This window comes from Astatotilapia calliptera, chromosome 2, assembly GCF_900246225.1.
Source record: "Astatotilapia calliptera chromosome 2, fAstCal1.2, whole genome shotgun sequence".
Taxonomy (NCBI): domain Eukaryota; kingdom Metazoa; phylum Chordata; class Actinopteri; order Cichliformes; family Cichlidae; genus Astatotilapia; species Astatotilapia calliptera.
In genome coordinates this window covers 27,328,925-27,341,697 of record NC_039303.1, presented here as the reverse complement: position 1 = coordinate 27,341,697, position 12,773 = coordinate 27,328,925, and the positions used below count along the sequence as shown (strand labels likewise).

General features: G+C 39.3%; 2 protein-coding genes across 2 annotated transcripts; both read right to left on the bottom strand.

The window, feature by feature from the left end:
* Nucleotides 1–2,398: 2,398 nt before the first annotated feature.
* Nucleotides 2,399–5,320, bottom strand: c1qtnf2 (C1q and TNF related 2). Its single transcript, XM_026191506.1, has 3 exons — nucleotides 5,148–5,320; nucleotides 4,581–4,838; nucleotides 2,399–3,396 (listed from the first exon to the last, which is right to left on the bottom strand). The coding sequence occupies exons 1-3, from the start codon at nucleotides 5,167–5,169 to the stop codon at nucleotides 2,753–2,755; spliced, it is 924 nt and encodes a 307-aa protein (XP_026047291.1). The 5' UTR covers nucleotides 5,170–5,320; the 3' UTR covers nucleotides 2,399–2,752.
* Nucleotides 5,321–7,203: 1,883 nt separating this feature from the next.
* slu7 (SLU7 homolog, splicing factor) lies at nucleotides 7,204–12,102 on the bottom strand. The gene is made up of 15 exons (XM_026191457.1): nucleotides 11,878–12,102; nucleotides 11,490–11,646; nucleotides 11,245–11,398; nucleotides 11,077–11,157; nucleotides 10,767–10,931; nucleotides 10,600–10,665; nucleotides 10,367–10,498; nucleotides 9,744–9,841; nucleotides 9,512–9,579; nucleotides 8,923–9,062; nucleotides 8,403–8,564; nucleotides 8,209–8,310; nucleotides 8,016–8,093; nucleotides 7,797–7,916; nucleotides 7,204–7,711 (listed from the first exon to the last, which is right to left on the bottom strand). The coding sequence occupies exons 2-15, from the start codon at nucleotides 11,636–11,638 to the stop codon at nucleotides 7,532–7,534; spliced, it is 1,695 nt and encodes a 564-aa protein (XP_026047242.1). The 5' UTR covers nucleotides 11,639–11,646; nucleotides 11,878–12,102; the 3' UTR covers nucleotides 7,204–7,531.
* Between the last annotated feature and the right edge of the window lie 671 nt (nucleotides 12,103–12,773).

Here is a 12,773-nt window from a genome sequence, read left to right as displayed (position 1 = left end):
TTCGTTAAGTGCAAACCTGTGTGAGTCCATTTTGCTAAACATCACTCTTGGCTGACTTTGGGGGATTTAAACTCAGCATCTCTGCATGGGAACATGAGGCTCTATAGTGGTGCATTGGGTTACCTACTGAGCCACTGACAGAGATGAGAGTAAAGCATCATATTTTCACATTTTTCAAATTCAAATTTTTATTTGTCACGTACACAGTCATACAGTCATACATTTTTGTTGAAGGAAAGTGTTTGATTCAAGTATAACACTTTTTAGAAGTGATTCGGTTATTTTTAGCTAGAGCCATCTAAGTAGGAGAATTATACAGCATGCTTCCAGGTTCTATACAAAAAGGAAGATTTTGCAAACATAAGAACAGGGGAGCTGAGCCTGTATATAAATAAAATGCTGCTTTCTTTCTGTTTACTTAAGAAAGCTGTTATCTGAGTGTTTGTAGCAGAAGCTGTGCCTGCATGAAGCGTACTGCAAAAGATTTGACTCCAAATAGCTATTAACACTTTACATGGGTAAATTGTTTAAATTAGCTCTACACTGACTAACTATTCTAAAATGAAGTTTTCAGGTTTGCCATTGATGCATTTGTACTTTTACATAAGCACAAGTTTAAATGCAGAATTGCATTTCTTCCCTGAAGTATCATGGGTTATGGATACTTTAGTTAAGTAACACATTAGATCAAGTGTGATTAATTGCTTCCATGTGTGATGTGAATACCCACAGATGACTTTGAGACATTTGAGTATAAAACCCCAGTTAAAAATCCCCCTGTGGTCCATGAAATGGTGATGAACGGCCTCTAAAAGTAAAGAAACACAGGAGGTGCAGCATGTTCTTGTGTTTCTCCAATCCTTTGTCTCCTTAATGTAGTCTGTCATTGTCCTGTATTCGGTAACACTTTACAGTATGGCCCATGACTAATTAAATGGAATTGCAGTGGAATGTAGTTTATTTGAAATTACAATGTAATTATATTTACCTACAAATACTTGAAGTGAGGTAAGGGGGGGAAAGTGTTTTGGGTTGTTTTTTTTACAGAAAACAAAGAAGTATTTATACTGTAAATACATTTAATTCATGTACAAGTAATTTTAAATAATGCGTAACTTAAATTCACTCTATAATACAGCCAACAACCCAAAAAGCATAATGTACTTATAATTTAAGATGGCACAATTACCAGGAAAGTATGTAGTATGGTACTTAAAATTGTTTATGCAGTATTTAAATTTACTCACAGTATAATTTTTGTCTCCTTTCCTGTAAAATACCCGGAAGTTTGACACTACTTAAAATGACTTAAAATGTCACTATTTCTTCTCTCCTGTAAGTTACATGAAGTTGTGTATTACTTAAATTACTCATGTGCTACATAAAATTGTATACATGCAAATGCAAATACATATAAATACATACATATTATTCTAACGTATCTACCTTTAAGTATTTTTAGGAAAATTACATTATAATTTAAAACAAAATACCTTAAAATTTGATTTAATTGCAGGAGGATTATGCCCTTAATCACAGATTGTATTATTAAGTGTTAACCTGAATTCTATTAAGCAATTCAGCCCGTGAAGCAACCTTGAGCATGATGACTTTAAGTGAGAAATAATTTTAAAATTTTCTACAAATACAAAACTGCAGGTTAATATTTATATAATTTGATACACATGTGATTGGCATGACATGCATATTATTTTATCCTAGTGCATCATTTCTGTTTACAATCATTTATTAATTTCATGTCTCGCTGGAAGAAAAACTTTTTGAGTTGAATAAATTTTCAGTTTGTTCAAATAATTTTTTGGGCATAAAAAAGTGATGCAATACGAGTTAATACAAGTGTTCAAGTAAAATGCCATTTAAATTGATAGTATGTGCAAAACTCCAGTGGCGCAATCGGTAGAAATTACATTTAATTAAATTAATAAAACTCTAAGATGAGTTATTTGATTTCTAAAATGCTTATTAGTTTTATTTAAAAGATGTTAGTTTATAGAATACACTTCTATGTGTCATGAAAGTAATTATGAACTTGAACACAAAAATACACGCCATGTTAATGAACCATACACAAATACTCAAAAACTGTTCCACCTATTCTCCTCCTCTTATCCAATTCAGGGTTGCAGGGGTGGGCTAGAGCCTATCCCAGGTGACAGGCAGGGTACACCCTGAACAAGTCGCCAGGGCCAACACAAAGAGAGAGATAACCATTCACACTTATATTCTACCGGCAATTTAGAGTCACCAATTAACCTGACCCACCTAATTGCATGTCTTTGGACTGTGGGAGGAACCTGGAGAGAACATGAAAATTCCACACAGGGACCAGGACAGTGCTAACCAGTTTTGACTCAAAAACACAAACACTGTAAAATAATTTATCTTACAATATAATTTAGATTTTATTTCAAATTGTGTTTTATAATGGTTAATAAAGGGAAAAAGGGGGGAAAAAGAAGAAGGCACTGTGCCATCTCCTATCAAGGAGTTTAAAAAAAAGAAACAGAATTAAATTATTTTGGGTTACATAAATTTAAATATTTTATGAGAACAGGGCATAATATTTCAGGTAAAATGTTTTTTGTTCACTATTAAGGCTTTATTGTGTGATTCCTCCAGTTGATTTTCTTTCTTTCCTAGTGCGCCTCCTGGTGACGAATGTCTTAAACAACTGAAATTCCACAAAGCCCAAACTTGTGAAGTTCAATTAGATATAAATCTTAATTACAGTTCATTCATTTTCATCCTGAGCATTTGCTTTTCTATCTGCTTCATTGAGAAATTCCTGGTCAGGGTAGATTAGGAAGCCCGTAAAGGTGCTGTCTGTCCAAAAAGGATCAAAAAAGAGTCCGTTCTGCTCCGAGTAGAAGATCTGCAGCCAGACCTGGTCTGACTCCTTCAGGTGGAGAACAGTAGAACCAGATGCCACGTCATAGTTCCCAGTGTTTGCATCAAATGTTTTGATCTTGTACTGCCCATTGTGAACTAACCCGATGGCGAGATGCTTGTTGGCCAGTGTGATGTCATAGGTAAAGTAATAAACTCCAGGGATAACGCAGACAAACTTCCCGCTGGAGGCATTGTAGTGATTCCCTTCATTCAGCAGGATCCGGGTGAAGCGGATGGGCGTGCGCTCTTTAGGATAGCTCTTTGTCACAGCCACAGAGAAAGCTGATCGTGCTTGCTTGCCACAGTTACAACCACCTGGAGCTCCTTCCTCGCCCATGTCACCCACGTCTCCTTTTTGTCCCCAGGTTCCAGATGTTCCAGGTTTTCCACGTTGTCCTTTCAGTCCCCGAGGTCCGGCCTTGCCAATAATACCCTCACGACCTTTCTCACCCGGTTTGCCTGGGTTCCCAGGTCTCCCTGGATCACCTGATAACACATAAATAATAACAAGATGACAATAAAATAGTATAATCTGGGCACCAGTATAGCTGACATGCTTGAGCAGCTTAGCTATGTTCTTTAAGGCTATTGAAGATGCCTGGGTCCATTTACCATGTGTCTCACCAAGACCTCCTAGCATTCCTGTCTTCTCTTCACTATTCTATCTAAATAAAGGCTAAAAAATCCAAAATCGTGTTTTAAACAAATACTGTGCTCAAAATAAATAAAGGAACACGTTTAAATCAGAGTGTAGAAAATCAGTTAAACTTCTGTGATATTGATCTGGTCAGTTAAATGATACGGAGGGAGTTGTGAATCACTTTTAGCTGCTTTGGGTGCAGTAGAGGGGCAACAATGAAACAGTTTCCCAAACAGGAATGGTTTTACAGGTGGAAGCCACTGACATTTTCCCTCTGACTGTGTTTTTTCACTACTTTTGCATTTGTCTAGGGTCACTGGTAACAACTGCCAGGATGAGGTGATACCTGGATCCTAGAGGTTCTACGGGTAGTTCAACTCTTGAATGACACATCACTGCGTGCCATTAGCATAAGGTTTGCTGTCATAGAAGAGATTTCAGGGGACAGACAGTTACTCTAGGAGAGCTGGACAGGCCATATAAGGTCCTTAGAGACTGGTGTCTGCTCCTTTGTGCAAAGAGGAACAGGATGAGCAGTGCGAGAGCCCCCCAGTATCATGGCAAAGCGTGTGGACATGGTGGACTAGCATGCCTATTACCCTCATTTTTTCCCTATATCTGATTGTTTTCAAAGTGTTCTGTTAATTGTGAGAGTAGTTTAATTGTTTTGATGACCAAAAGCTCTTAAGAGCCTAAAACGTTCCCTGTGAAATTGTCACTGACAAAAGAAAAGAGCATATTAATTGGCATGTTAGGGCTGTTTAGATGTTTTTTGACTCTTCAAAACTTGTGATAATAAATAATAAATCAACAGGCTCGTTTAAGTAACTGAAAAAGGTCTGAATATGAAGCTAATGACCAAAAAAGTCAAATGGCAATAAAAACATTCCCTTTACAGTTAAGAACTTGCAACTTCAGACATCTGTGCATAGATGTTGGAGAGGTGCTAAAGAAAAATCAGATCAGTGACATATATGATGTGAAGATCATTCAAGTTCACAGTAACATACAACTAGAGATTAACTACTACCTTGATCTCCCTTCTCTCCCTTGTCTCCATCCTTCCCATCTTGGCCGTCTGTCCCGGGGGGCCCCATGGGGCCCATGGCCCCGGGTGATCCAGGGGCTCCTGGGTTCCCTGCAGGCCCCGCTGGGCCCGGCAGACTGCAGACCAGCTGGGATGAGTGGATGGTGAAATTCCGACCTCTCTTAGATGGGGGATTTGTTGACTGCGAGACGACAACTGACAGCACATAGATCATCACAAACATCTGGAGCATGATGGGAACTGTAGAGTCACAAAGAGACAAGGGGAAGCAACTGTTTACAATAATTATACTGACTTGAGTTTTGCAGCCACTGATCAGATGATGCAAACATGTGGTAAAAGATTCCTGGAGTCAACCAGAGACTAAAACCTAACACACCATGTGGACGGGCATCTAGATGGTGTGGCCATTTTCATGCAATCCCTCAGTAACTAATGACAAATCTGATGCATCTGTTATATGTTCTGGTTACATAAAAGCATGCAGCTTACAGTAGGTTATATAAAGGAGTGTGTCAGCCATTTTAAAAGCACAGAGTAAGAACTCACCAGTTGAGAAATTATGACTCATGGGTATTTTTCAGCTCCGTCCGAGCCCTTTCTCTGCATCAGAGTGCACAAACCTTCCTACATTTCCAACAAACGATTGAGGCAACATTCTTCAAGAGAAGCTCTGCAGAGAAATGTGCAGCCCAGAGTCTCCGTAACATCCGCCCTGTTTATGCGAGTGATAGGCCAAAAAAAAAAAAATAAAATACTTTCACCATGATGTCATTACATTCAAGTCAGTGCAACAGCTGAAGCAGTGACACATCAGTGGTTCACAAACTCTGCTGTGAGGAAGCAAGAGATTACACAACGAGGGCTAAAAAGGATAAAGCAGAAACATTTCGCTTGTTACACGTTATGCATTTAGATACTGATGTCCTCAGAAGTGGTCAAATGTTGCAATAATAGAAAAAGAAAATTTAAAAAAAAAAACATTTACGTTTCCTTGTCTTATTACAAGCACTAAAATTGTCCCACACTGTAAAGTTTATGAATAAATCTACTATGTAGAGCACATCTTACAAAAAACAAGAGACACAAGAAAGAGGAACCACTGAAAAAACACGTCTGCCATTTTTTAGGTTTCTGACTGTGTTCATGTGTAATGCACGTGGATAATGTGTGCACCTGGTTAATGAGGAGCACAAGGACAGACTTCTCCCTGCAGTCTGAGATAAGGAACGCTGAGATTGACTGCTTGTTTTTGGTGTCCTCTTCTCCACCTTGGAACCCTCATCAGGGCTTTCCAGAAAATCACCCAGTGAATGAAGAGGTAGCCATCTCATGTTTGCATTCATTTTTCAGTTCAGTCCATTAGGTGACACTCTGGGTGACTTTTTTTTTTTTTTTTAGGTATTTCAGATTTTAGTCCTTTCCCTTCTTTCCCCCTTTATCTCTGCCCTAGTTATGCTTAACACACAAGGCTACAAAAAGCAAAATTAAAAAGTACATAATTAATTCTTTTTTTTTCCAAATAAATTATCCAGAATTGTTCGTCGCTGAACCTTGCAAGGTAAACACACCTTGCAAGGTTCAGTTTATGGTTTTTAAAAGCAATCAAATAGTTCTAAAACTCAATTTACATGTGAAAACCCGGGTTACCTAAAATAAAAACTAGACTTGGGGGGGGGGGGGGTGTCAAAACTAACTGACATGATTTTGTAATCCTGGCAAACGAATTAAAGTTAAATACAAATATTGATGAAATGTCTTTAGTTTTTGTTTGTTACTTTGGTAAAGTTACAGTTTGCCCCCATGAGTTTTTAATGGACATCTTTAATGAGAGTCTACAAGACTGTGAATTAACTGTTATCAGAAGCAGTGGGGTTTTTGTGTGAAACTTGAACTGATCTTCTTAAATCTTGCCTCCAGCATTTGCCCTCTGTAAAATGATATTTTGCAAGGCTAAAGCTAATATTGAGAAAAGCAAAACAATTAAAAAGTAAAGTGAAACGCACAGGCTCACTGTCAGAACTAACAAGAGAGTCAAAATGAAATTTAAAAACAATAAATAAATAATTAGAAAATACAATAATTATAATAACTCTGGTGGGTACTTTTACAAAGAACTGTGTTTTTAGACCCTGATCACTTACATGGGGAACATGATCACTGAGAACATTACATAAACAAGCCGTTCCCTACAGCAGGGATTCAGTGAAGGGTAGAAACTAGAAGGGCAGCTTCAGTTTCATTTTGGCCTGTAGTGGAGGTCACTATGAAGTAATCCTCCACTTTCTCTTCAGATCAGTACTTAAATCGATGAAGTCTCAGACCTGACAGAAATGTTGGAAATGCCTTTTGAATTGTTCTTTCCATATTACTTTCTGTTGTTGTGTACTAATTTACAAATCTCCCCACATACTTAAGTTTCCTCTGGAGTCCATAACTGGAAAACACGATATGTATATACAGCCATGCTAACAACAACTACTGAGGTTCAGCAAAATTAAAAGGATCAGCCGCCCAAGTCATGTTTCCACCCATTGCTCATACCTCATGTACAACCCTCCACCCATGCAAAAAAACCCCAAAAAACAAGAACAACAAAAAACCATACATTCAGGCAAATGGATTTTATTATAAAAAGAAATGCAGTTACGTTTCTCATGTTTCCTGTAAAGACTGAATTTGAAAGGTTTGAAAGTATTTAAATGTCTCCTGTTGAAGCGAAACACCTTTTGTTGTTGTTCCACATTTTATGGACATGCAGCTTCAAAACAATGTGTCAACATTAACTTTTACAAAATACTGTACACAGTTTTTCCAGCACTTCTTTCCAAAACACAAAACTTGAGTGAATGTGGGATTTTATATTTTACTGAGCAGCTGCTCTAGTAGAGTCCTTGGGGAGAGTTTAGGGGAATCTGCCGGGACTGAAAAGGTCACTGTCCCAAGAAGGAAGCCATGGGATCATCTGGCCTGCTGCGTTTCATGCGGAAGGCCTCCATCTCCTCCTCAGTGGGCGCCTTTACTTCAAACAAGCTGTTGTACGGCCTCTTCCTCTCATCCAGCTGCATTAGTATCTCCACCTGCTTCACCCGCTTGTCCTCTGCTTCTAGAGCCTGAGAAGGAGACGGCGGTTGGAGGTCAGACACGGAGAAACTCATCAAAACAAACACGGCTGTCAAACAAAAACAAAAACATTACCTTCTTCAGCTTTTCCTTCTTCTTCTCCTCATCCTCCGAATCACTGCTGTCGGAGTCGCGCTTCTTGTTCTTTTTGTTCTTCTTTTTCTTCTTCTTCTCTTTCATCTTATCTTGATGCATCTGGTGATCACAAATATTTTTATAAATGAACATTACATTTAAGCTTATTAACATTAACTGCAGCATTTTTTTTTTTTTTTAAAAAACAGTGTCCCTTACTTCTAGCAGAGTCTTGGGCTGTTCCTCCTCCTGTGGCTCAGTTATTGCCTCTTCAAATGGAGTGCACTCTGAGTTGTTCTGCAGGGGTTCATATACAAACACAGTCAGAAAGTGAGAAATCTGTGACCACTTTATAAACTGATATCCTATCCATCAAACAAACGCTTCAAATACTCTCAGTAAATGTACTTACAATTCCAATTCCAGCTGATCCTGTGCAGTAACTCTGTTTGACCATGGAGTGGCAACACTTGTACCCCCAGAAGCCGTCTTTCCAGTAGGAACCCCAAATACACTAACGAGGAGATATGATCTTGATTTTAGGATAAAACATAAATAAAATGTAACAAAATTAGCCACACATTTGCTACAGTCTGCCCTTCTTACAGTGTGGTTGTTGATGAGCACGTCCTCCTCATATTTGGAGCGAGCGACAGCCTTTTCGAGTCCTTTCAGCACAGCGCCGTGACGCGAATACTCCACGTAGTCCTCCGTCTGGGCCAACAGCAACTCCCGCGGTGGTGCATCCAAATGCTCCTGGCCTCCATACTGATTGTCACACACAAAAGCAGAAACATCATCAGTAAAGCCCAGACTGTGACTGATATGAAGTTCGGTCTGATATATCAGCCAATATTTTTTTTTCTTTCTGATATCCCTAATATTTGTAGTTATTTATTTTCTCCTTTACACAGCTGATCCAAGCCCGACTGCTCAGATAGACTGGTTGTTTGTGGTGTTCTCAAACATGCTGCCAACAGAGAAGCTGCAGAGTGCCATCCGGTGGACAAACTGTGCAACATCTGCACTCATAAGATGGTTGAAGAAAGTTTCTCCCATCTCTTATGTACAGTTCACTCTTCCTGGCCTCATCCTGTTGCTAAATGAATACATATCAGCCGTGTACCTTCTCCAGGATGCTCTCTCTCTGTTCTTCTTTGAAGTCCTCCTTCTTGACCTTGAAGGAACGATGCAGCAGTTCCAGTTTGGTGGGGTCAGCCTGCAGATGCACCTCGGAGCCTTTCTCATAAGCCTCCCAGGCAAACACTGTCACGAGACAATGACAATTGCTACAAATTACACTCTGTGGTCCTAACAGATAAGAAAAAGCTCAGATTTCATCATAATGATCCTTTACTAAGTAACTAAGATCCTGCCTTTTGGTGTCTCATATATAACATAAGTGTGACAGGAGAGGGACTCTTTAATTTAGCTGTGTCTAAATAGATGTATAGATGTTAACCACTATTGTTAGCAGGCTGCTTTTTACTTTTTGCAGCTGATTTTTACTCTATAAATGCTGATTTTTCCACTTTTGGATGACTTTTGGTAACCTATTATAATCCAGTCAAACATTCAACAGTTTTGATCACAGTGGCCAAAAATAAATAAATCTCTAGACTCATTTCCAATATAAGTAAAGTCATACTTCCAAAACCTAAAGAGTTAAGGTTGTGAGGTGTTTGAAAAGAAGGAACCATAACTTTAGGACTTACATTGTGTTTGAGCCATGGAAATTGTGGCTCCACTGTAGCGAACAAAGTTGTCTCCAGCGTACCCCACTCTGTTACACAAAACAGTTCAAAAATGATTTCAGTGTCCACTCAGTTACTCCGAGACTATTTCTACTATTCCTCTGTTGATTTAAAAAAAAAACAAAAAAAAAAAACCCAACAACAACAACAACAACAACAAAAAAACAAAACAAAAAACAAACCCATAACTTACTCATCAGGGTTCTTGCCAGTGTTGGAGTACGGGTTCTCTCTCATTGCTCGCGTCTTTGGATCGTAGTACGCTGAATTTGGATCCAGATTTCTCAAGTACTGTGAAAAACAGACACGAGGAGTTCAGAGAAATTAGTAAACTGCAGTACCCCATCTTTCATACACAGAACTGCTGAAAAGTCATGTGATTTTATTATATTTCGCTTGAAAACAAACACGAAGGAAGCGTGAAAACACAAATCAAACACAAAACATGACGCAAAAACAGAGTCTGTGTAACTGCAACAGCCCTCTGAATCAAAATTTGGTATAACTGCCTTTATTCATTAACATAGCCTGAACCCTCTTAGGCAGCCTTCTTGTATTTTCTGTAAGTTGTCTTCAGTAATAGTTCTCCAGCCTGCTTGAAGGACATTCAAAGCTTTTTCATGTTCACAATTTAAACAAGATCTCGATACAACTGTCTCCTTGTAAGAAAAATATAAAAGGAACATGGTGTGGCTCACAGCTTTTACACAATAATGTGGGCAGTAACACTGTGTTCTGTATTCATTTTATCCCTGTGTACACAGTTTATCATCAGAAAAAGCACAAATGACTAATGTTTTACTACGTGGCTCTTACTTTAGCTGTGTCTTCTCTGATACGCAGATTCCTGACAGTGATTCGTCTCTTGGAGTCAAAGTTCTGACCGGGCATGTCGATGTCATCTGCATATTTGTCTTCATCCTCATCTTCACTGTCATGTTCCCACTCCTACAAATAAAGAATGTAAGGTTATTAAACTGCAGTCTGATATTTGCCTCCAAAACTGGGAAAAATTTATTATTACCATGTTAATGTGAGTGAGCACTTACAGTCTGGTCCAGTTTTCCCGAGGCCAACTCATCCTGAAGTTTCTGTGCTTTCAGTGTCCTTTTGGCCTGAGAAACAAATAAGAATTCAATCATGTGGTGGTGGACCACAACAACATTGGCTTACCAATGTTTTGACCTCTGGAGTTCAGTCATGCTGGTCTGCTTACCAGATCTACTTTGGCGTACTCTTCAACAATGCGCTGATGTTCCTCTGGGTCGTAGCCATTCCAGCGATCACGCTTTCCATCATAGTCCATGGTGAGCTGGATCTGAGCGTGTTCATCTGGAGCAATCCCCGTTCCTGTGAATTTGGCACCAACTTTTCTGGGTCGCTGGTGGGACAAAATGAAAGGTAAGATGCTAACTTAAATAATATAACAATAATAATAATAATACTCCTTTGACATCCAGGATAAGAAAACCCTGAATATTAATTTGTTCCAGCAGATAACTGTAAAACATTTTCATCAGTTTTACCTCCAAGCAGTCTTTCTTCTTGTGTGTCATGGCACCACAGTTTTCACAAGCCCCTTTACGGAACTTAGTTACAACTGCACTCTGTGTGGAGACACAAAGTGAAGCTTTTAGATTTTGTGGCAATATACTTCTGTGTCCACATGAGAGAAAAACTTGCCTCATTCTCACCTCCTGCACGCCTCTCTTGTACCACTCTCCGATTGCGGAGTACTGCTTCTCACTCTCACTCTGTGGTCTTTGATGCTTTAGTGTGGGCCTTTTTGATGGGTCGATGTACCACGGCACTGATGAAATGTACTGTGGGATGTGGGGGTTTATGTCCCTGTAGGACAGATGCGTTCACGTTACATATCACACCATTCCTTCCATCAGCTGCCTGAAAGCACACACTTTGTGCACAGGCACAAACTTACTTTCCCTCCTCGTCCACCTCAGCTGGAGCGTTTCCCAGCTTTCTCTGCTCCTCCAGCTCCTTCTTCTTCCTCCAGTCCTCTCTGGTCATCTTCTTGGGCTCATCCAGGCCCACGATCCCCTCCGAGTTAACGTTGGTCTGCTCGGTCATGACTGAACCTGCCGCCAGAAACACGCCGCCGGGGACACCGTCACGGGTTTAGTATAAACACCCGTCCTACTCACCTACACTCAGCAATTATGTGTTTCACTTCTTAAAACAAAGGCTAAAACTACAGGTTTTATTGCAGTATTTGCCAAACTAGCTGTTTAACTGCCGAATGACGTACATGTAGAAGAGGCATTTTACTTAATTTCTGTGAAAATTCATAAACCAATTCACTCACTTACCTTGAATAGGCTCCACAAATAAACTTGATGTTTATATTCCTTCCGTAAAATCAGCAACTTTCCCTGTATTTGACTCCTTTTTAAAACTAGTCGGTTGTTTTGACTAAAATGCGATCGTCGCCATTTTACATCAGCTAAAGTTACGTCACGTCCTTTCTGTGGAGTCGCTGCCGGAAACAGCGACTTCTAGAGGACAGTCAGAGTACAGCACCTCAACCGCAAGAAAACAGGTGGTCTTTACTTTCTTTTACTTGGGAAATTTCATATCAATAGTCGAAGCAAGTTAGTTTCTAACCCTTTGAATGTGTTTTGAGCTGATATCTCAAGTCTAAAAAAGCATAGCTTAAACTGTATTGTTAAAATTCACTCAGAAGTGTTTCTCTGAAGAACTGTGTCAGTTTTATGCAACATTTAGTCGCTAATGTGGCTTTAATTTACGATTTCTCCTAGTGAAATGAACTTGTGTGTCTGTACATAATTACTGACCACGTTTTAGGTACTCATTATTACAAATCTCTAATTAGCTAGCCACATGGCAGCACCTGAGTGTATTTAAGCATGTAGACATATTAAATCTGGCTGGCAATAAAAAAATAGTAATTGTGTCCATTCTTGTATTACACCATGTACCCATCTTCTGATGGCTGCTTAATGGTGTCACGTCACAAAGCTCAAATCCTCACACACTGATTTCTTGAGCATGATGACTTAAGACAGCTCTGAAAGCATAAAGGTGGTCCAACCCAGTAACAGCAATGTGTATGAGTATAAAAGATGCTTCAGAAAAGGTTCTTCTTGTTACATGTGGACAGATCCTTGGATACTGAGATCTAGTAAGTACAAGGATTTTATTCTAATTTAGTCAGTGCAACAGCAGCAGCGGTTATAAAACCAAC

What these genes read in the sequence shown, in the direction of transcription:
- slu7 (XM_026191457.1), bottom strand. Translation starts at nt 11,638, where the DNA reads ATGACCGAGCAGACCAACGTTAACTCGGAGGGGATCGTGGGCCTGGAT. An exon ending in AGTACGCCAAAGTAGATCTG is followed by an intron (nt 10,666 to 10,766) that starts GTAAGCAGACCA and finishes TTTGTTTCTCAG; the next exon opens with GCCAAAAGGACACTGAAAGC. An exon ending in AGAAGGAAAAGCTGAAGAAG is followed by an intron (nt 7,712 to 7,796) that starts GTAATGTTTTTG and finishes TCTCCTTCTCAG; the next exon opens with GCTCTAGAAGCAGAGGACAA.
- c1qtnf2 (XM_026191506.1), bottom strand. Translation starts at nt 5,169, where the DNA reads ATGAGTCATAATTTCTCAACTG. An exon ending in GAGTCATAATTTCTCAACTG is followed by an intron (nt 4,839 to 5,147) that starts GTGAGTTCTTAC and finishes GTGACTCTACAG; the next exon opens with TTCCCATCATGCTCCAGATG. An exon ending in GGGAGAGAAGGGAGATCAAG is followed by an intron (nt 3,397 to 4,580) that starts GTAGTAGTTAAT and finishes ATGTGTTATCAG; the next exon opens with GTGATCCAGGGAGACCTGGG.